The sequence below is a fragment of the Echiichthys vipera genome, assembly GCF_963691815.1.
Source record: "Echiichthys vipera genome assembly, chromosome: 7".
NCBI lineage: Eukaryota > Metazoa > Chordata > Actinopteri > Perciformes > Trachinidae > Echiichthys > Echiichthys vipera.
The window spans coordinates 5,806,945-5,829,128 of record NC_139832.1 but is presented as its reverse complement, the minus strand read 5'-3'; the positions used below and the strand labels follow the sequence as shown (position 1 = coordinate 5,829,128).

Here is a 22,184-nt window from a genome sequence, read left to right as displayed (position 1 = left end):
ACTTTCACTCCAGGACAGAGTCCTGACTCAACCTCCATCTGCATACACACACACTATTAATATGATTAATATGAAAATCCACTTCACATGACTTGTTTTCAGACATAGTCGGCCATATCATTTACATTTATAGAATATCTCGTGTTGAGTGTGGTCGGGTTTCACCGATAAATGGGATATCTGATCTATATCCAGGTCAAGTGCTCAGTCACTCTCCACAGACCTTTGGAAGTTCAAGTTTCGTGTTCTGTTATATTTCTATGTATTTTACACGGAGGCAGCCTTTAAGATTTAAAAAAAATGTTGGGTTATACAGCCAGCTAAAAAAACTGAGTATCACAATGACAATGAGATGTTCAAGGCCATTTGATGTTTTGCTTTTTACCGCTGAGTCATTTTTTTATTTAAGCTAAACTTCCATCCATCAAACTTTTGAGGTGTTTTATTTGCTTGCACAATGGACCGCAGTGTTGATCATCTGATATTAAAAGTTGTTTTTCAATGAAACATTGATTTTCTTTTTAAAGTTCATAGCTTCCGTTAAATATACCTCACTTATCACAGATTACATTTTGACTCTTTCCTTTTCACAGAGGTCCTTTTATTTGTTCCCTCTCTGAACATGTTCTCTCTAAAGTGAGTGTTTAGTGAGATCATCGCCACAGTAGAGCTTCACACTCGTGCTTTATGAAGGCTCATAGTCTTCTCTCGAGTCTGATAGAAACAAAGAGGAGAAGGCATCAAAGACAGAAGGGAAAATATGTGATGAAGGGCGCTTGCTGCCCCGAGGTAGCCCTCTCAGGCAGTACTTGCTTTCAAGCGATGTACAGGAAGTGGCAAAACGAGAACTCCACCTATGGTCTGTATTGTTTAACTTCACATTCAGTACTTCTTACAGTGATATCTTGTAACTTACCACTCTGACTGGTGAAGAATGTGTGGAGGCAACCCTGTCTTCTAGAAATCAGGATTATACAAAATATATACAAAAGCAAATATGGGATTTTGAGGGAAACATAAACATTTTCAGTTGGCATAATTAGGAAATATTAATTAGTGTAAAAATCACTAAGAGGTTGATACAGAACCTATGAGGGGAATTTAGTGTAATTAATTTATCTCATCTCATCTCATCTTCAGCATCTCATCCGGGGTCGGGTCGCGGGGGCAGCAGCTTTAGCAGGGGACCCCAAACTTCCCTTTCCCGGGCCACATTAACCAGCTCTAACTCTGGGATCTCGAGCCAAATGATCAAATCGCATTTCGAACATTCATTCGTATTATTAAACTTTGGTACGGCTGTGCTAACATGGGCACTGTCAGCACAGAGTTTTCTGCATGCATGCACGTGCATGAACGTTCCCGCACACACACACACACACAAAATAAACAAACCGGGGACCAACTAAACAGGGAACCTTTAATGGACAATATTATTAGCTGACATTATAGGCTCATATTTTACTGGCAATAAGGTACAAGATCATTTTTATCGTGGTCAATCGTAGTTTCATGCATCCTTTATTCAATGCATGTTGCTGACATTTTAAAAGTTAGTGTGACATTACTTTTTTTTTTAAACTTGTGAGATAGAAAACCCTGTTACGGTCGCAGCGGTTCAGTGGGGAAACTAGAACCAAGACAACAGCATGCTTGTCCTTTACATAAAGTTGGAATGTGCACTATATCAATTTCCTATGTGTTAGTTGAAGACACTAATATCATGCATAAATATAGCATGTACCAGTACATGCATGGCCATAAAGGATCAACCACACACACACACACACACACACAAACACACACACACACAGATGTCTCTGTTCGTCCAGCTGCGTCCTGACCAAAGAAATGCTCTGATTGAATTCAAGCGTCTGAGTCTTTTATTTCTCGATGGCTGACATGAAGCCAGTCTGGCTGACCTAAATACACAAACACAACTGTTGCTCTGTGTCTCCTCACACAACGACCTGAACCTATTTGTTCAGTCGCAGTTATTTTTAGGGTGAAGAAAACTGATGACCTCCTTTTTTTTTTTTTAACTCGGAACATTCATTAGTGCTCATGAATGCACTTCAACAGGCTTATAATGTACATATGTGTTTTTGATTTTATTTTTAAACCTTTACTTATCCAGCGAAGGCGTGTATGCTTTAACTGCGATATGTCTAACACACACACACACACACACACACACACACACACACACACACACACACACACACACACACACACACACACACACACATCTGGGCTTGTGCCCAGAATGACTTCCCTATACTCTAGCCCTCTAAGCGGTGAGGAGTTGGAAAAAAAACAACAAGTTTATCATCTAGTGTTTTTATATATATATATATATATATATATATATATATATATATATATACATAAGTGTCAAGAGGATGCATAATTAAAAGAGTACCAGCAGCTCTAACAAATCAGGAAAGTTCATGGCTGCTTCCCATCTTATATGCATTGCAGTTATACTTACATGTTATGTTCATGAATTTTTTATTTTTTTTACTTTTCTCTCCAAATAAATAAAGTAGCATTTTTGTTCCTTTTTATGACGTAGATTTTGTATTTTTGGGCGGAAACATAAAAGAGTGGTTGGCAGCAATATGGCAGTGATGCGTCGACACCGCTATCTCTCTATCTGCGAACAGGGGGGGGTTTATGACCTATACTGCAGCCAATCACCAGGGGGTGATAAAGTTTGAACTCCATGTGTGGCTCGGGCGTTAGCATCTTGGCAGCCTAACTCCTAATGGGCAAAGAGGTGGAGTAAGGATGGGGCTGAGGTGCGCCAAATTGAATCTACAGTGTATCGCCTCCTGTGACCCACCTGTCACTCAAAGCAGCCATGCCCTTAATTATGCATAACTTTAAGCCTTAAAATGATTTAATTGGTTGAGTTATATCAAATACCCCCCACTGTAGAGTTGTCATGAACGGGAAATTTAGAGAAACATGTTATTTTTCTACTGCAAAGTTGCAGTTTAACATCTATGGGGATTGACTCACTTTGGAGATGGCCTCAAGTGGCCATCGGAGGAACTGCAGTGTTTGGCACCCCTGCATTGTCTTCATTGTTGCTTCTTGAATAAAACATCGTCATTAGGTAATTTTAGCAAAACTTTCCAAAACAGCAGTGAAAAAAGATGAAACCATGCACACATATATCTCCAATTCAAACTTTGTGACATAAAGATAACATAGTATGTGTTTACAATTGAGCTAAGTGTGCGGGCGTCTTGATAAATGTTCCTGCAGCTATTTCTGCCACAGCCTATACTTACATATGAGGTGCAGGAGCTGGCACAGCTGGCAGAAATAATCACACTGAAATTCAAGAGCCACTTAAATCTGCCATCTCACCCATTGCAACTTTTTACTTGTATATACTATCTGGAGAAGAGAGCTGTTTACAGTAAACCTGAATGTGTGCAGATTAGATGTGATATCTTTGTACCAAGCCGCCCCGCCGTGATCGTGACTCATGATTGTTTTGACACAATGTGGTGACCGTGTTTGTCTTGACGGGCTGATGGGAAGTCAAGTGTCGGAGTGTTTGTTGTGGTGTGACACTGAGGCGAAGGTTTAGTCATCCAGAGGAGTTGTGGGAGTTGGGCGCACAGATGAAACACGGTGGTTGGGCAGAAGCCTATGGAGTCCGTGGCCATCATGAAGTGTGATAGTTTGAATGTTTGTATCATGGTATGCGTGTGTCATAAAGTGTGTTTGTGTAGCAGGAAGAGACTGGGACAAGATTGTGTCATATAATGTTTGACTCAACATAGTTAACACATAAAAACATGATTTAGGTTATAACTACCTGAAACGACTCACGTTCACATACTGTATGCAAACATGAACTCACTGGATAACACAACAAATAGATAATATAACATAATAAACAATATCACCCAGAAACAAGATCAGATATGGTGCGATGACATCAGATGAAGTGTTGTATTGTCAAAAGACTTTTTCTTAAGCTCGTGAAAAGTTGACATTTTGGAGATATGTGGTTTTTCATACGACATTTACTCTTTCTGGCTTTTCCTGAAGAAAAGGAACTGGGAAAATTTGCAGTAGCTATACAAAAACTATTGAGAAATGAATGGAAGTAATGCACAAGCAACGGAAATGAATGCAGTAACATCCACATGTGGAGTGTAGTTTATAAAAATACATAACAGACAATCTTATAATGGCATCAGTGGGTGGGAGGTGCAGCAAAATCTTTGCATTTCCTCAGTACATATTATGTTGTAGCAATGCACTTTTATTACTCTGTGATATTACTACATTAAAGAAAAACAAAAAGAGAATCATTTACAACATTTACAGTATAACAAGCTAGCAGAAAACGAAATAAAACCATTGCCAACACAATAACAATGTTATCTTGCATCTCACGCAAACAAACACACACCGCTTCTCCCTTTCATGCAGAGACAGGAGCTTCAACACTCATGCGAGAGTTTTGACATCATGCTCCAGTCTTGGCTCGGAGACAGATCATCCAAACAGAGTGAGAAAAACACTTAATGGCTCTCTGTTTTTGGCTGGTGCCCTCAGCAGGTGTCGGGAATAATCCTGATGGATGGAAAACGGAAAAAACGCTCGAAATGATTATTGGTGCCAGAAGCGTTGAAGGAACGTGAGACGTCGCGTATTGGAATGCGAAACCCGTAATCCACATGGATGAATCACGGATCCGTGATCGCAGTTGTTGCGATTACACAATATACTTCACCGCAAGGAACGTAGGGGGATAGGACGAAGTCTGTGTGCGTTTGTGTGTTTGTGTGTTTGTGTGTTTAAAACAAGACATGACAGCGTTATAAAGTATCCGTTAGTGTTGCAACACTCAATCGTCCAAAGAGAGAAAGTGAAGAAGGGAGGATAAGAGTGGCGATAAGAGCAAGGGAAGAGAGAGGAGGTGATGAAGAGAAGAGAACGGGGAGACGGTAGGTAGGTGATTGAGAGAGCGGATGAGAAAAGAGGGGAGGAGAGGCGATGAGCGGAGAGAAGGAGCAAAGACAGATGAGCAAGTAAAGAGCGAAGAGGAGATGAGTAGCAGGGTGGAGGTGATGAGAAGAGGAGGAGAGTAAAGTAACGAGAGCAAAGGATGGAGAGAAGAGAGGTGGTGAGAGAGAAGAAGAGAGGACTAAAGGAATAACAAGAGGGGAGGAGAAGAGAGGAGATGACAAGAGAGGAGACGAGGAGAATCTGGACTTGGAAGTAGAGTTACTGATCGGGAGGTCGTTTTGGGAAAACTGAAAAAAATAAAGAATGAAAGCATGAAAAAAGGGAGACAAGAAGAGGAGAATGCCGCCTTTGATACAGGGGTGCTGAGGGGTAATTTCTGTGTGTGTGTGTGCGTGTGTGTGTATGTGTGTGTGTGTGTGTGTGTGGCCAGTCTGGGGTACAATAGGGGCCTGACAAGACTACAATGGAGACTCTGTTAGTATGCAGGTAGTGTTGGGGCCACCCTGCAATCTCCCTACATGGCCCCAGGGCAAGACCTTACACACACACACACACACACACACACACACACACACACACACACACACACACACACACACACACACAGACACACACACACACACACACACACACACTGCATTGCAAAAAACTTCTAAACAAGGAAAACTTCAGTGTGAATGTGCACAAGTTCCTATTTCACACACAAGCGCAAACACACTCGCTCGCACTCTTTCACCAATGAGATGAACCTGCACGTTTGATTGTATCCGTTGACACACTACAGAAGCATTGGTTTATGCTACACACTTGTCCCTATACAAAAAAACATTTCAATAAAAAAAACAAGAAGAATCACACACTCATAACAGCGGTGGCTCCAGGGTCTCGCATTGTTGCGCTGCTTCGCCCCAGATGTCGCTGGAGGATTGCATTAACCTTCCTTCATTTAACATGTATTCAAGGTAAAAGGAGTTTAACACTATGCAGACATCTGTGGCTGGAGCGAAGTGTACCCCCTCTCCTTCTGGAGCTGCAAAACAACATGGCCTTTTGTCTCGGCCCTGATTGCAGTTTTATGGTTGAAATGCAACACGGACAGAAATAACAAGAGATGGTTTTATTTTCCACAAGCATCAAGGCAAAAGTGACTTCACTTTTAAAGACTTACTGATCTTTTTGGCATCAGCTGTTCGTGCTTCATAATCACTGGCTCTTTTCCCAGCTGCGTGGCTATCAGCTGACTCGTCACACCCATGATATAATGCAGGTAGATAGTGTTACACTCGCTATTTGTCTGCCGAGGCGCTCTTGCAATTCCCTTCTCTGCTGCTGCGTCATCCCCATCCCTCGCAACATCCAATTTCTATTTTCGTATGATATAATTTTTGTATTTTCTGATTTGATTAAGATGTAATGTTCATGTATGTGATTATTAACGGGGGGTTTATCCTTCTAATAGAATCATGGTTGCTGCTCACATTCTTTGAGAGCTCTGTCAACGAGCAGAGGCTTTTTTCTGACAAATATGTCAGGGAATTACAAATGTCCTGTATAATTACAAATGTCTGTACAGCCAGAGAGAGGTGCACAAGTCCTTTCCAACTCGCAGAGACCCCAGACTTGACCCCAATCACTGTAAAAGTGGACTTAGCAGTGACAAGAAGTTTAGTGCAGAAGGAATTGAGCATGCACAAACTGGGAGATAAAAAAGGGGGGAAGGTTTTTATATATTGAGGATTTAAGACAGAGGTAATGAGGGAGTTTCAAATTAGACAAAATTAGAAAAATAACTGTGTAGTATGTGCACTTAGGAGGTTTGGATACTTTGTGACAGTGTTAGTGAAATGATGTGAGATGATACTAATGAAAAAGTAGAAGTTTCACTTGTCACTGTGGTGCCGTACATACAATACGTTCTTGGAGTGTTTCTTCCTCCTTATTATTACCTCCCAAGAATGTCTACACCATAAACCTGACAAAAGCCTGTGACAGCTACTTATTTTCAAAGGTTACCTCCAAGTGATTTTATTGTTCTTGTGTGCAGACACTAAGTGATAAACACTCTACACGTAGCATGTAGAGACAGGACGGACGATAATAAGTAGTAAGATCTAACTACGTGCCAGATGAATCATGGGAATTTGGGGATGGGCGTTTCTAAAGGTTGTCTAGTTCATGTCGGCCAAACACGTGATCTGTTTTGATTCTTTCTTTGGTCTGTGGAGGCATTTGTTGTATTTGTCTCTCTTCCATTGACTGTATAGAAAGATGCACGACCCATATCCAAAGGCGAAGCCAAATTATCCTGGATACAGGCGCCGCCATGTTGTAATTTTGCAACCAGAGTTTGCTCAGTAACCGACCAAATGCTAGTTCAATTCAATTCAATTTTATTTGTAGTGCCAAATCATAACAAAAGTTATCTCAGGAAACTTTACAAACTAGGTGTAGACCACACTCTATGACTTATTTATGATTTACAGAGACCCAACAATTCCCCCGTAGAGTACGGTGGCGTTGAAAACCTTCCCTATAACAGACAGGAACGTCAGACAGACCCAGCTCTGTGGAGGACGGACATCTGTCTGCACCGGTTGGGGAGGAAGAATAGGAGAGAGTCAATCACAGCTGCCAATCATGACGCTCCGTTGTAAAAGCATCAAATAACTAGATTAGCATTAGGATTAGGGTTTTACCAAACTTATCAGGAGAAAATAACAATTGAACAAACATCAGCGTTATCAGATCTACCTTTTCTCAGAACTTAATCATCTGATCAAATTATAACCCTTTTCTCTTCTTGTATCTATCCAGGTACGCCAGAGTCACTGGAAGAGAAGGAGCACCAACTTTCCACCATGATTGGTCAGCTGATCAGTCTGAGGGAGCAGCTCCTCTCCGCCCATGACGAGCAGAAAAAAATGGCCGCCTCACAGCTGGAGAAGCAGAGGCAACAGATGGAGCTAGCCAGGCAGCAGCAGGAGCAGGTAGGGAGGGTCTGAATGTGCATTGGGGGGACGGGGGGGTCGTTGGTGTTGCCACAGTAGTTCAGAACTCCTTTCCTTCAATCCTTTCAGGTACGATTTTAGTCACTAACATGATCGCTGAGATTTGGGGATGCGATTTCCAACAGGGTACAGAAAATGTGCAGGCATACTATCAGATTGGATACCCTTTAATTTAAACAATATTTTATAAAAACAAACAAACATTAAAAGCAATATATATGAATAAAGACCATTTTCTGAACCAGAATTTTCTTTCTTTTGCCTATTTTCTACACTGGTAGGCAGCTTGTTACACCTTAGATTTGTATGACAACCCCCAATGGTTTATAAATATTCTCAAACTCAGCGTTTAACCTTTATTTCTTTCTTCCCACTCATATCTGTCCATTGTCAAAGTTGTTGGACTTTGTTGCGGTGTTCCCTTTGCCTGATATCACACTGAATTGTTGACTTGTTACACTCCTTGTTTCCATCTTCAGCCTTGAGACTCTTGGACACCAACATATCCATCATTTTAAGTCGACACTACCAACATACTGGGCTTTGCCGTGTTTTTGTTTTGTTTTTAACGGGCGAAATTAAAAAACTACAATGTCGGGCGATATTGAGGGGGAATGGCTGTGTAAAACAGCTTGACGACAGCGTTAGTCCTGCCCCTAGCGCTGATTGGTTAGTCCTGCTTTTTCAACGGAGAAGCCGCTGTTTCATGTCACAATGCCAAACTAACGAGTAAACTTGGTGGACTGGGCGGATATTAAGGTCTGGACCCGGGAAAGTGTTCCCTGGGAAGCAAGTTTTTAAAATGTCATCATAACGGAAAGTAATGACAGCCCAAACTTCCACGATAAAACCCAAGTTGTGAAGTAAAAACAATAATTTTCTTTGAATGTGTGTATGTTTGTCTGAGGCCTTAAACGCTGCGAAGAAAAATAACAGATGCCGATGCGTGTGTCTTCAGGTGTCAGACAGACATGTAAAAATGAGTGTGTGACAGAGAAAGAGAGAGAGAGCCTTAGAGGAGAAGGGTTTAGGTGAGCTGCTCTTTGTTTTCGCTGTTTGCCGACACGTTACTGTAGGTCGACGTACGACAGGCTCTGTTTGGACAAGTCCACACCTCCCATCACAACACATTCCACCTTTCACAGCTCCACAAAGGAACGGGGGAGATGGAGAGAGTGAAAAGAAAGACAGATTCCAATATCAGCCAGTCATTTGGCTGTTGAGACTTGATAGGATAATGCCCTACAGACAAACCCTGAGAAATCTTGCTTTAATGAAATATGACATGTGTGCAAATGGGGCTCCGCCTCCCATTCAGCAGCCTGTAATTACATTTCAGAATAAATATACTAAATGACTCCTCAAGAAAAAAAAAGAGAGAGGCAGCTGCTTTACTTTTCAGGCGCAGAATAGGGCGGGATCAAATGTTTAATGTGCTGCCCCTTTAAGGGTTTTGACCTGACCCTGGACCATATGACTTCAGATGATTTTTTTTTTATTAGATAAGGGCGTGCTAGGTGTTGTTGGTTGGCCTTGTAAACATGTCAATCTCATAGATTCACTGTATGTAAGTGGTTTGTTCAAGAAATAAAATCTCGATCGTGAATGCAGCATAACCATTTACCCGCTGCACCACAATTAAAATCCATTGTGTTTTACCCGTTTATACCCCCAAAAATGACCTTGCAGATCAGTTGGAATTTAGGTTTATGTCCATGTGCATCACTTGTTTCATGCTATTCATTCACCACAGTTCAGACAAGGGTTTATCAAAATAATGAAAAGGCAACAAGTGTTTGACGCACAGCTCTGAGTCTTGACTTCAGGTGGTATATTTTTTATCTGAATCTCATCCTGTTATATCCCTCTTGGTCACATGTGGTAACCACATTTGTTCTCACCGTGCTAAATAAAAAGCTTAATAGGGGCATTAGTTCTGTTTGCATGCTCACTTTCTTTGAGTGATCAGATTTTCACCCAGATTGTTGTAATAGTGATACATTAAAGCAGGATTTCTCCTATTAAAGAAAAGAAAAGAAAAGAAACACAAAAAATTGGCCGATTTTAAAACAAAACAGACCTACCTATTCTTCTTCTATTCTTCTTTCATTTTTTTTGTTCTACTTACATTTTCTCTCTTCATGTGTGTGTAGATTGCCAGACAACAGCAGCAGCTCCTGCAGCAGCAGCACAAGATCAACATTCTCCAACAGCAGATCCAGGTTAGTAAGCAGACACGCCATCCCAACTACCAGCTCGCTCACACACACACACACACACACACACACACACACACACACACACACACACACACACACACTGACTCCTCCTGCCCTCTGCAGACTCCCCGTGTTTCTTCTCCGTCGTCTCTTCTTTGCTGTGTTTATCTGCCGTTAATTTCTTGACTTTTGTCGTCACACTGGATGATCTGAGTATTATTGAGTCATGTGTTATTGTAAAACAACAATAACATGAGAGGTTGTGACCCTTTCTCTTATGTTTTGCCTGCTATTGAGAGGTACGACAGTCTTTCATTCATATGGAGGCATGCAGATACACAACACACACACACACACACATGTGCGCACAATGGTGACCCAGTAATTGCCCTGGTTATGGCCGGATCACTTACTGTTGCATTGATCAGTCAGCGGTCAATATCCACCTCTAGGCTCCCTCCTACTATTGGTCTATTCATCAACATGTGTTTCCTCTCTTCACCCCGACATGCACTCCTCTCTCTGTCTGTTTCTATCAAACCTTTTTTGTTCCTCTTAGCTCACCTCTGCTCTTTCTTCTTTCTACTTGCTCTTTTTTGGAGCTTTCATAAATCGAGCCCTTAAAGAATTGCAAAAAACATATATTTTACCAAGACAGATCTTTGCTGTTTCAATCACATTTCTTATTTATCCCTGCTTCTATTTGTTTCCTTTTCTTCTTCCCTCTCTCATTTCCTACATCTGTTTTATGGTGCCACCTGATGCACTCGTGATCCGTGTGCACTGTATATGCATACACACCAAGAAATCACCACCAGCTGCGAGCCAAATGCTGGTAAATTGGCACACTGTGGCTCATAGCCATGTGGGGAGCTTCTATTTAAGTTTTTTTTAATTGGTTGGATTGCTGCTGAATTAAATCAGCTTGTGAGACAATCTGAATCCGCTGTGACCAGTTTAGCCTCGTCCCGCTAACCGTTTACCCCCCATCGGCCTCGAGCTTTGGATCTCCCTGTGCTCTGGAGGTGTGATCTAGTTAACGAGAGCATGTTCTCCCCTCCCTCTTCTTCTCTTTATTTTATTACGAGGGGGACCCACCCTCGGATCTTAATAAAGCTCGGATCGGACTTCATTAGGCCTCCGAGCCCCGGGGGAGACCAAGACCATAAAAACCAGCTCCCACTCGGATCCTCTTCCACGCTGTGAAGCATGGATACTGTGTCATGTTTGGTTTTAAGGATGAAGGGACATGCAGAAAATAGCCCTTGAGAGCAGCGTGTTATCATGTAGAGCTTCAGAAAGATCTGCTGTAAGTTCAGGTGAAACGTTTGCTGCAGTATCGTTTGTTTCACGCTTATTTTCTGTGTTGAATTGAATTAAAAAGGGACAGAATTACTTCAACGTGCTATTGAGTAAAGATACAGAAATGAATGCACACGAAAGAACAAAGCAAAGAATATTATTTGCATCACAACTGGGAGTGCGGCGATGTCTTGTTATTTTTAAAACAATGGCATTTCAGCAAACCCAGATACTGTAAGTAAGGAGCATATGGTCGATCTGCCGTACAGAGGTTTAGAATTATTATGGCTAAGCTCCAGGGCTTAGTCACTGGAGTACGGGCTGTTTACGCTGTGTCGGATGTGTGTTGGCTTTAAACACACAGGCAGCGCTGCACCGGTCTGTTTCCACTTATCAAATCCAGACCTGAGCTCCTCTCAGGCCAATACTCTGAGGAGCTGACCAAATGCTACTGTTTCGGCTCAAAAGAATAGGCCTCAGTGTGGTAAAAGCCACTTTTCAGAAAGTGCCGGTTGTTGTTCATATCTTAATTTGAAACACTAAATGTTGTCCAGATGGAAAAAATAAGAAACCAAAAAAAAGAAAAAAGTTGTTTCTTGAATTGTTCAACAGTTGCAACTCCCTGATGTGTTTAGCATGCAAACGCCAGCTGTTGCATCATCACAGCAAATAAAGTTAACCGACCTTCGGTGATTAATTAGCATTCATTTTATGACTTATTTTCATACATTTAGAAAGTTTTATCGTCCGTCATCAAACCGAGTATTATCTGTGTTTGATTTATGAACGGAGACGATTAAATCCCAGTGGGGAGATGTTTTTTTGTTCCATTTCTGCTTTGCATTGTTCCTTCTTTCTCTTCTGTCCATGGATGGTGTCAGTGTGTTTGTCAGTGATTGTGGTGTTGTGGGGCTGGGGGTTGCACTGTAGTTCAAAGTGACCTAGGTTTCCTGTCATGTGGTTTTAAATGGTGTGGAGAGCCAGCGGGGGATGTCCACGGGTTAAAGAAACGCTTCCGAAGGCCCCGCTCTGATAGATATGGTTACACACACACACAAAAACAGGCACGCATACACACAAACGTGAAAAAACACACACCGCACAGCTGATATTAATACATGAAATGTACACACATGCACGCAAGCTCACACATGTGTACTCACACATAAACAGCCATCCAATATTAAATCAGAGGAGTTGAGACAGCTGATATTACTGCATAAACGCACACACGTGGACAGTTCATATATATTCCCCTGACACACACACACACACACACACACACACATGCTTGCACACACAGTGGTGGTGGGCCCTTTGTGTGCCGTAGGCAGAGCGGCCCAGCCCAGCCTGGTGGCTGACAGGCATGTGTCTTTGTTAAGTCAGTTCCTATAATGGCTCTCATATGTGGCCCATTTCCTTCGGGCCCACAAAGGCACAGGCCCTAACCGCACCGCCCGGGCCCTAGCTAACAGGCTAATTAATGACTGCAAAGCCGCACTCCTCCTCCTCCCTCTCTCTGTTCTTCGTTTATAACTCCTCTGTCTCCTCCTTCGCCCTCTGCTTCTTCTCTCTTTGAGTTCTTGTTGTTTTCTGATTGTTTTTACTTTTAATTTCATCTCGTATTATTTCCTTCCCGTGACTAATGCAGTCAGCAGCTTGTTCTGTAATAACAGTATGCTGCCCCTGTCGAAAGACCATACGCCCGCTTTTTTGTGTTGACATTGTGACTAATTCACATAAAAATATGCTTTTGACCAACAGTCGTAGTCTGCGCTGAGTGTGTGACAGCTAAACGGGTTTCAAGAAAGAGTATTTATGAGTCATGATAATCACTTCCTCTCCGTAAATCAAAGTTTTTTCTTTTCAATCAAGGGCTAACATTAGGTGAACCTCTGAATGCTGTAGTTTGGGTTGCTAAACAGGGACAAACACAATAATCCACACACACACAAACACACACACACACAAACACACAAAACATGCATAAGAACTAATGGAGCAGGCAAATGGCTGTTAGAAAGACGGACAGCACCTACATCAGCATATAGCGTCAGACACAATGACTCGGAAAGCCCATGGAAGGCCCATAACTTGGATTGGACTCACCAGCTATGGAGAATGGCTAACTCTTGACTTTACAATGGCGCTCACTCCAGTGTATTAACCTGTATTTTAGCCTATATAAAAATGCTATAAGCATACAGTAATTCTGTTTGCTTCAGTTAAGATCACCTCTAATGTCTTCCTTGTGCTCACATGGGTGTAGCAAGATGGCGAAAGAACAAACTTTGTAATTATTTGTGCGTTTATTGTGTTCTTAAAGCTGCATTAATCAAAACGAAGGGGCCACTAAGGGACATGACAACAAACTTTAATGTTTAATGTTGATTAATGTTACATTTGTTTACTATAACTCCATCTCACGGCTTTTCCCCCCCAAGTTATGTAGGCAGCGTGCTTGCCTTGTTTGAGGTTGTTTGCTCGAAACATCTGCCTACATTTGAGGAGCTCTTTTCCAAAACGCTATAAATCCATTTGAATAGTTTTCAGGAAAATTACATTTTTTACCCAGACTCACACATTTGGTTAATATTCAATGTATCTTGTTAAAATGTTTTTTATGGCTCAGTCTGAACATGTTGAAGGGACGGACAAAACAAAAAACTCTCCCGCTTCAGAGCGCCGCCATGTTGGATCACATAGAACGCTCACTGAATCATGATTGGTTGAGAGGACGTATCGCATTTAGGCTAAAAATAGGTTTGGCGCTGGTCGCGGTTTTGAAAGGAACTGCATCTTGAGACCATTTTAAACAAGGAAATATAGCGATTTGGCAGAAACACTGATGAAGCAGTGAAACTGTTCTGTACACAGCAAAGTGGCTCAAACTCATTTCTTTTAAATTTGTCTTTTATCTCGTTTTGGAAAAGAGCTCTTCATTTGTATATGATACTCCACTATACAGTCTATATGCAGGCTGGAGAGCCAAAACAATAAGCAAAAGGGTCTAAACCTTTATTTTTAGCGCTAATATCAAATAGCATTGCTTAATGGAGGATTAGTTTAAATGCATACTGTACTATAGTCATATATAATATGATATAATATTATTCTTTTTCCATTTTTTTCATGTTGGAATCTAAAAACAAGTCACTAGAACGAAAAATAAGTTTGGTCTTTACTGTTTTCATAACTGGCTACAGAGGCCAAACAAAGCATAATTCACCTGTTCAATCAATTTGTAGATTGTTACCTCGGGGGTCAAGTGTGCGTACCTGCCAACTGCACAACCAGATGACTGCATTTCTTTCTTTCTCCTCTCTCTTTCTCGAACACATCCACACACAGACACATCACATACGTACTCATTGCCCCCTAACCCTTGCTGCCCGTACACAAGAGGACCATTAATCCTGAGTGTGTTTCTGCGCGTGTATACATGTTCCTTGTGCCTAGGTGTGTATGTCGGTGTGTCTGGTGGGCAGTTAGAGGAAGGGGGCCTTGTGTTTTCTTAGGGGCTGAGCAGATCGGGGGCCCCCGCAGCACCACCTTTCCCCAGTCCATTCATCCCCCCCTTGGTAAAAGAAGATCTTTGTGTGTTTGCGCTAGTGAAGCAGCCCCAGTCAGTCCCAGTCTTCCCAAAGGAATACAATGAATGGGAGCATTTTGTCCAACTCTATAACTTCCACATAGCCCCCCCCCCCCACTTCTCTTTTCTTCTTCTCTTTTTTTTTTAGCCATTTAGACAGACAGACTCGTTTTTATTCTCTCTTCATACCCTTTTCTCCGTGTCACAAGACGTCGGACAGCTTGTGTTTGTGTGTGCGTATGGGAAAAATACCCTGGACTCCCTGTGTGTGTGTGTGTGTGTGTGTGTGTGTTTGTGTGTGTGTGTGTGTGTGTGTGTGTGTGTGTGTGTGGGTATGTGTGTGATGATGATGAGGGCCTCCCAAGCTATCAGACTTTTTTGGAGTGTGACCTAAACAACGTTGTTTGAAGAACTGATCAGCTGATGAACACATGTAACTGCACGCTTACCGAACAATGCCAACTGTGGGTAACATAGATGTCTGGTGTCCTCTTGTGTTCGTACACATATACATACACAACCTAACAACTCTAACCTTGGACCTAAGACTTAGATGTCTTTCTTTTAACTGTGCATTCACATACACATGATGGCCGAAGTATGTGTACGATTCCATTCACTGCGCAGCAAGTATATCTCCAACCCTAAGCCTCAAACAGAACTTTAATGAAGTGAAGACCAAACCAAATGTACTGTCCCTACAAGATCTACGATTGTTATTGGTCCTCACATAGATACAAGACCAAGATCTCACACACACACACACACACACACACACACACACACGATCACAAACACACACACTCACACACACACACACACACACACACACACACACACACACACACACGATCACAAACACACACACACACACACACACACACACACACACACACACACACGCAATCCCACACACACAAAATAACAGCGTGGTAGAGGTTGTATTGTAGATGGGAATTTGCACATAATAAAAATAATGATTATGGATAATTGATAGCTTTAAAAAGGAGATTAAATAAATAACAGATTAAGTAATTGTGGCATTTTTTAGAACCATAATCCAAATGTAAAAAAATACTGGGGGAAAAAGTCCATCGCAAGTTCCCAGAGCCCAAAAATGACATCTCTAAGGTGCTCGTGTTGTCTGATCAGTCAGTTGATCAGATATTAAATTGACATTACATCATTTTAAACATTAAAAAGCAGTAAATTGCTGGAAAGCTGGAAATGTATTATGCTCACTTACTGAAAGACAATGTGTAAAATTTGTTGTTGACTGATTTTCTCTTGTTCTTCTCATTGATCAACTATGCAAGTCAAGGATGGTCCTGTTTCTCTCTCTCTCTCTCTCTCTCTCTCTCTCTCTCTCTCTCTCTCTCTCTCTCTCTCTCTCTCTCTCTCTCTCTCTCTCTCTCTCTCTCTCTCTCTCTCTCTCTCTCTATTTAGCCATGCCCTTTGAAACTCCCTACCACAAAACCCTTCCACCCTCCCTCACACACTCCATAAACATCCCAGAGGACGGTCACATCCAATTCAACCGCGTAACCCTGCAGTACAAATGCAAAGAAATACTGTAACCACACAACATGCTGATTGTGTAACTTTAAGCTCTAATGATGAATTGTCCCAGGAGAACAGTGGCGGGGGTCCGCGTGGTTAATGAATTGGTAGTAAAGGAGATGAATGGAGGTAGAGGGCATCGAACGGACGTAGGGAAGGAAATGGAGGGAGAGCAGAGAGTGACAAGACAAGGTTAGAGAGAAGAAAGTATTAAGGGGAAAAAGGAGAGTGGAGACAGAAACAGGAAGTAGAGGATGAAAAAAGACATTTGGAAACAAACTTATTCGTGTGATTAGCTGAAAATCTATTAAATATGAATGTGAGAGGATGAAACTTGTTTAGAAAATAAATAAAATGTGATAAAAAGGGACAAGAGGAGAACAGACACTCTCAAGAATAGAAAAATAAACATTCAAAGGAGAGAGACTGAGAGGAACATGAACGATTCTCAAAAGAAGAACAGGAGCTGAAAAATCAGAGAAAAGAGGTTTGCAGTTGAAAATCTTAATGAAAATTGCACAATTTAACAGTTTTTCTCTGTAAAACTAAACCACAAAGAAATTAAGATACAGCAAATTGCAGCATGAGTGCATTTTTTTCAAAACATAAATGTCCCCAGATAAAATCTAAATACATATTACGGATAAGAATTGAGGTTTTAAAATCATTTAAAAACACATAATTTACATTTTCTTTGTGATGCCTTTAATGTGAAAATTTGACAAATGTGCCCGACTTACTGACAGGAAGGAAAAAGGAAGCGAAGCCAGACAGAAAGACGGAGGGAAAGACAAGAAGGAGACGTGAGGGGGGGAAAGACAAACAATTTTACAAGACAGGAAAAAGAAAAGTTCGAACTAAAGGGGAAGAGAGTGAGACGGTGCGGCGGTTAAGTACAGCCAGCCCTAATAGATTCCCGCAGGCTCATCTTTGATATGCGCTCCTCAGCTGGAGCCCTCCGCGCCTTCAACTCAGTCGAACCCGCAGTTTTTAAGAGTCTTTCAAGCCGACATGAAAGGCCGCTGTTAGCCCCTCTGTTGTTTTAAAGGCATTTTGTTTCACATTTTTACACTTGTCTCTCAAGAATGCACGTCTTTATTTCTTATTTGGTCTCCGTTCTTTAATTCTGCTGATGGTTTAATTGGTGCGTTTTTGTCTTTTTTTGTTGCTGTGTTTGGTTTTGTCAGTAGTATTTTCTGTGTGTTGATCTTGTTTTCTGTCATTTACCTCTACATTCATTCACTCTTTTCCCATTTTCAATAATTATTCCTTTATTCTATGCTTCTTGACCGTCACTTTCTTATCTCTTTTTGACCTACTGTAATTCTTTTGCACTTTTCCTTTCTTCCTTTCCATCCTTCCATTTTTCACCCCTATTTTTGTGCGTTCACATAGAGTGGTTGCGCGTTCATCAAGGTGATTTTTAGTTACCTTGTCCTATTTGTATGACTTGTTTAATGTAAAGGCCTCTTACAGCTGCCTCTTCTCCCTCTCTGTCCTTCACTCTCTCTCATCATTTGTCCCTCTCTTCTCTCTTTCTTAGGTTCAGGGTCACATGCCTCCTCTGATGATCCCAGTGTTTCCTCACGACCAGCGGTCCCTGGCTGCTGCCGCTGCTGCACAGCAGGGCTTCCTCTTCCCACCAGGCATGTCCTACAAGCCAGGTATATACACACACATACACACACACAAACACACACACACTGAACAATTGCCCATATAGACATATATGTTTTCTTGATAAACATTCGATCCCATCACACAAAAGCTCCACGACTCTTACAGTTCTTGTTAACTAAAAAAGAAACGTCAAGTCTATGTTACTCTCTGTCATACATACACACACAAACACAAACACTGGGATCCCAGTGTATGTTAATGAGGTGTGTCAGGTGAGGAATGCTCTGGAAATGAGCGGAGAGATTTACAAGCTGTGCTTGTTCACATCAGGAACAATACATTGGACACAGCAAGGACTGGAATGTCTCTTTTATGGCGTGCTGAAAGCATGTCAGTTGCACAAAACATCTGCAACATGGAATTTCTCACTTTCTCACACGCACATGCACACACACACACACACAAGCACACATGCACACACACATGCACACGCTCTCACACACACACACACACACAAGCACACATGCACACACACACATGCACACGCGCTCACCCACAAACACAAACACACACACACACACACACACACACACACACACACACACACACACACACACAAACAGACTCTCTTAAGCATGCTGTTCTGGTACGCACTTTCCCAATAAAGCATACAAAAGGATGATGCAGATGAACGAAACAAATGCATTTCCAAAAACACATTTAAAGGAATGCTTGCACAATGCATAATTTTAGCAATCCACAAGGATTTTCAAAAACAAAACACTTAAAGACACACATGCAGAAACACACTTCAAGTACACAGTCCTCTTATTGTAGGATTCGCGGCACCACCTGCTTTCTTCCTCTTTCCTCGTCCTTCACACATTCCTTTCTTCCATGCATTCCTCCAGGTGCTTGCCTGACGCCGCGCACCACTGACCCTCCATACTTCATAAGGAATTATCCATGTTTAGTCCTACTGTGTGAGCATACACTCCCCCGAGGGCGCAAAGAGAGTTAGCAATGAAGAAAGGGATTAAAAAGCCATTATTCTACACTCTCCTTTGACTTTAGTCTGTTTTCAACAAAGGCTCGGACATGGAAAGCCTTTTAGGAACAAACAGTAGGGGTTATACACGGTACTCGTATATGCATTTATAAGTGCATCCCGACGAGGGAGCACTGGACTTGAACTCTAATCGGCCAAGTCTCAAGTACCCGTGTGTGCCAACAATGGGAGTTATTAACCTTTGCATAAAACACTTGTGACCCTTCATGTTTCATTTGCCATGAATAAAAACATGAGAGCGAGAGAGGAACAAGGAAGGGGACAAAGGGTGAGACAGACAGAAAGAGGCAGACAGAGGCTGGCTGAAAGTAAAGAGCAGGTTAGTTCTTGTGCAGTGAGCTGACTCCACCACCTCTGTCTACAATATGTTTTGTTTTTTCAACAGGTGAGAATTACCCCATGCAGTTCATTCCATCTACAATGGCGGCTGCAGCGGCGTCTGGACTCAGCCCGTTACAACTACAGGTTAGACAAAATGTTATCACAATCACCAAACACATCCTCATTACTAAATGACAAATAAGGTTGTGTGCCAATGACTCGCAAAACAACGCACTGTATACGGTATAACTGTTGTAACTGAGTAACAACATAAGCTGCTTGTTGTGAAACAGTCACAGTTTTGAACACATGGTTAACGTTGTGAATATAACCAAACTTGGTGAGGTTTAGGAAAAGTCCATGGTTTGGGTTAAATAAGTACGCAGTGTACATTAGGTCAGTTAGAGTAAAATGTTGACTTTGGTTTCACATGGGACACAGATAACAGTCTCCTGGATGAAAGTCCTGTTTGTTTGACCTCATCCATCCACCGTCTTTGTACTAGATCACCTGACACCAGTTATAATTAATACAGCCACAATAGGTCCCCACTTCACACTAAATAGGGGTCATAATAAGCTGCTTGCACAAATGACCTATCTTAACTAAACCACAGCAAAAGCAGGAGACGTAGTAAAACAGCAAATCTCCACTTAAAGAGGCAGGTTAGGGGGTTAGGGTATTGGATGGGCCCCCAAAACATAGGACTTTAAACTGGACTCTCGACAAATCACAACCTTTTTTCTAATCCTAACCAAGTCTTTTTCATCCCTAACCCTAACCGTAACCTTTTGGAGGCTAAAACCAGTCACGTAACCGTAGTTCTGGGGACGAAACCCAACCAACACCAAAAGAAACCGCAGCAGAGCACTTCTGGGCTGTCGCCTTTTAGCGGTTCACTCCCGTTCACCGTTTCATAATATATCATTTTTGTGCATTTTTGTGCATTCACCAATTTTTGTGCAGAACCTTTGGTAGAATATCGTGGGAACCTGTTGATGAGAATACACTGAAATCTGTATGGCTACAACTAAGGGAGTAAGAACATGTAGTGTTTTGTAATTGGAGTGAATCAACCTTTAAAATGTAATTGCACAACTAAAGGATCAGAAGGTGGAGACGTTTGATGGTGAAGTGGTGAGAAGGGCGTGGAGGTTGGTGGGCAAATCTATGTGTGTGTGAGCTATGCTTCAGTTCCACCTGCATTCACTTCTCCACTCATAAAAACTTTGCACCCAGGAAATAATGACTTTTTTTGGGAAAACTTTTTCACATTTAGCCATGACTAAAACCTCATATTGCCTTTGTTCTTTACACCTGAACAAATGGATATGGGTCCAACATATTGTTATACTTTCATAGCATTGTAACAAAGAGCATTGGAGTCGAAGACTGTGTCAGAATAAAGGCCAGCAAAGCAAACTAAAGAAGTGCCTCTTCAGTATCTATGATAATAGCTCGAGTGAGTGTTTCACAACCAAATAAACAAGTGTAGCAGAAACCGAGTTTCAGCGCAGCTGTGGGAACAAAGGAACAGCTAGAAGGGTGAGGGTTTGTGCACTGAGAAAGTACATAGACATCTAATCCTGAGGGTGTAACCAGCACACCAGAGTCCAAGACAATTGAACACGAGTGAGTAGATAAATAGAAAAGACAGTAAAGATAAGGTACACTGGCAAAGTCAATGAAACTTGTTCTAACCTCGCCCTGAGTTCAAATGTGTTAAAAAGGAAACTGCAACATTTTTATAGAAAAAAAAAACCTTATTTAATGTTCGATTCTCAACGACACAATAGATTTAATCTTCACCCGCTGCGTGACATTTTTCATATATTGTATATGCGATCTTGAGGTCAAGGCTATTATGCTGCTGTGTCTGGTAGATTTTAAGCAGGAAAAAAACACTTGCAAATGCTGCAATAAAGAAAAAGAAAACGCTATTTTGCATTGCATTATTCGCTATTTTTGTTATGACTGACATGTGATCTCTGGAAAGTTCATATTTTAAATTTGCCTGCTACTATTACGTCCTGGCAATAGTCTCAGTGTCTCCATGTTGCAGGGTGTGTTCATAAATACCCCCCAAAAAAACATCCATAAGAGCAAAACAATGATGGGAAATAGAGATGCTGGAGGAGGCCCAGCATCCATCAATCTGCTCAGATCACAGGCTTATTACCTTTGTTTGATGAAACAACATGACGCGTCGGTTAAAGACGAAGCTCTACAGGCCAACGCTAACGTGCTAGCCTGCTTATCTGCTGCCTGTCAGCTGTGTCAGACAAAAGCTGTTATGATGAATCACAGAGGAATTCCGCCCCACCAGCACAACACCTGGCCCGGGCAATTCATCACATATTTTATTGGCGCTTGACACCTGTGGTTTGAGAATAGCAGTTATCCATAATGATTATCATAGAACATATTTGCAAAGGAGAAAAAAAGTGAAACAAAAACAACAAAAAAAAAAGAAAAGACGTATGAAATAGCTACTC

At 41.6% G+C, this 22,184-nt stretch overlaps 1 protein-coding gene across 1 annotated transcript in view; it reads left to right on the top strand.

Annotated features, from left to right (window-relative positions):
* Positions 1–22,184, top strand: part of LOC310949396 (transcription factor SOX-6-like) — a 105,925-nt gene that overhangs the window by 60,884 nt on the left and 22,857 nt on the right. The window contains 4 exon segments of the mRNA XM_083916848.1: positions 7,813–7,985; positions 10,160–10,228; positions 18,223–18,343; positions 19,754–19,833. Coding sequence (XP_083772974.1) covers positions 7,813–7,985; positions 10,160–10,228; positions 18,223–18,343; positions 19,754–19,833 — 443 coding nt within the window.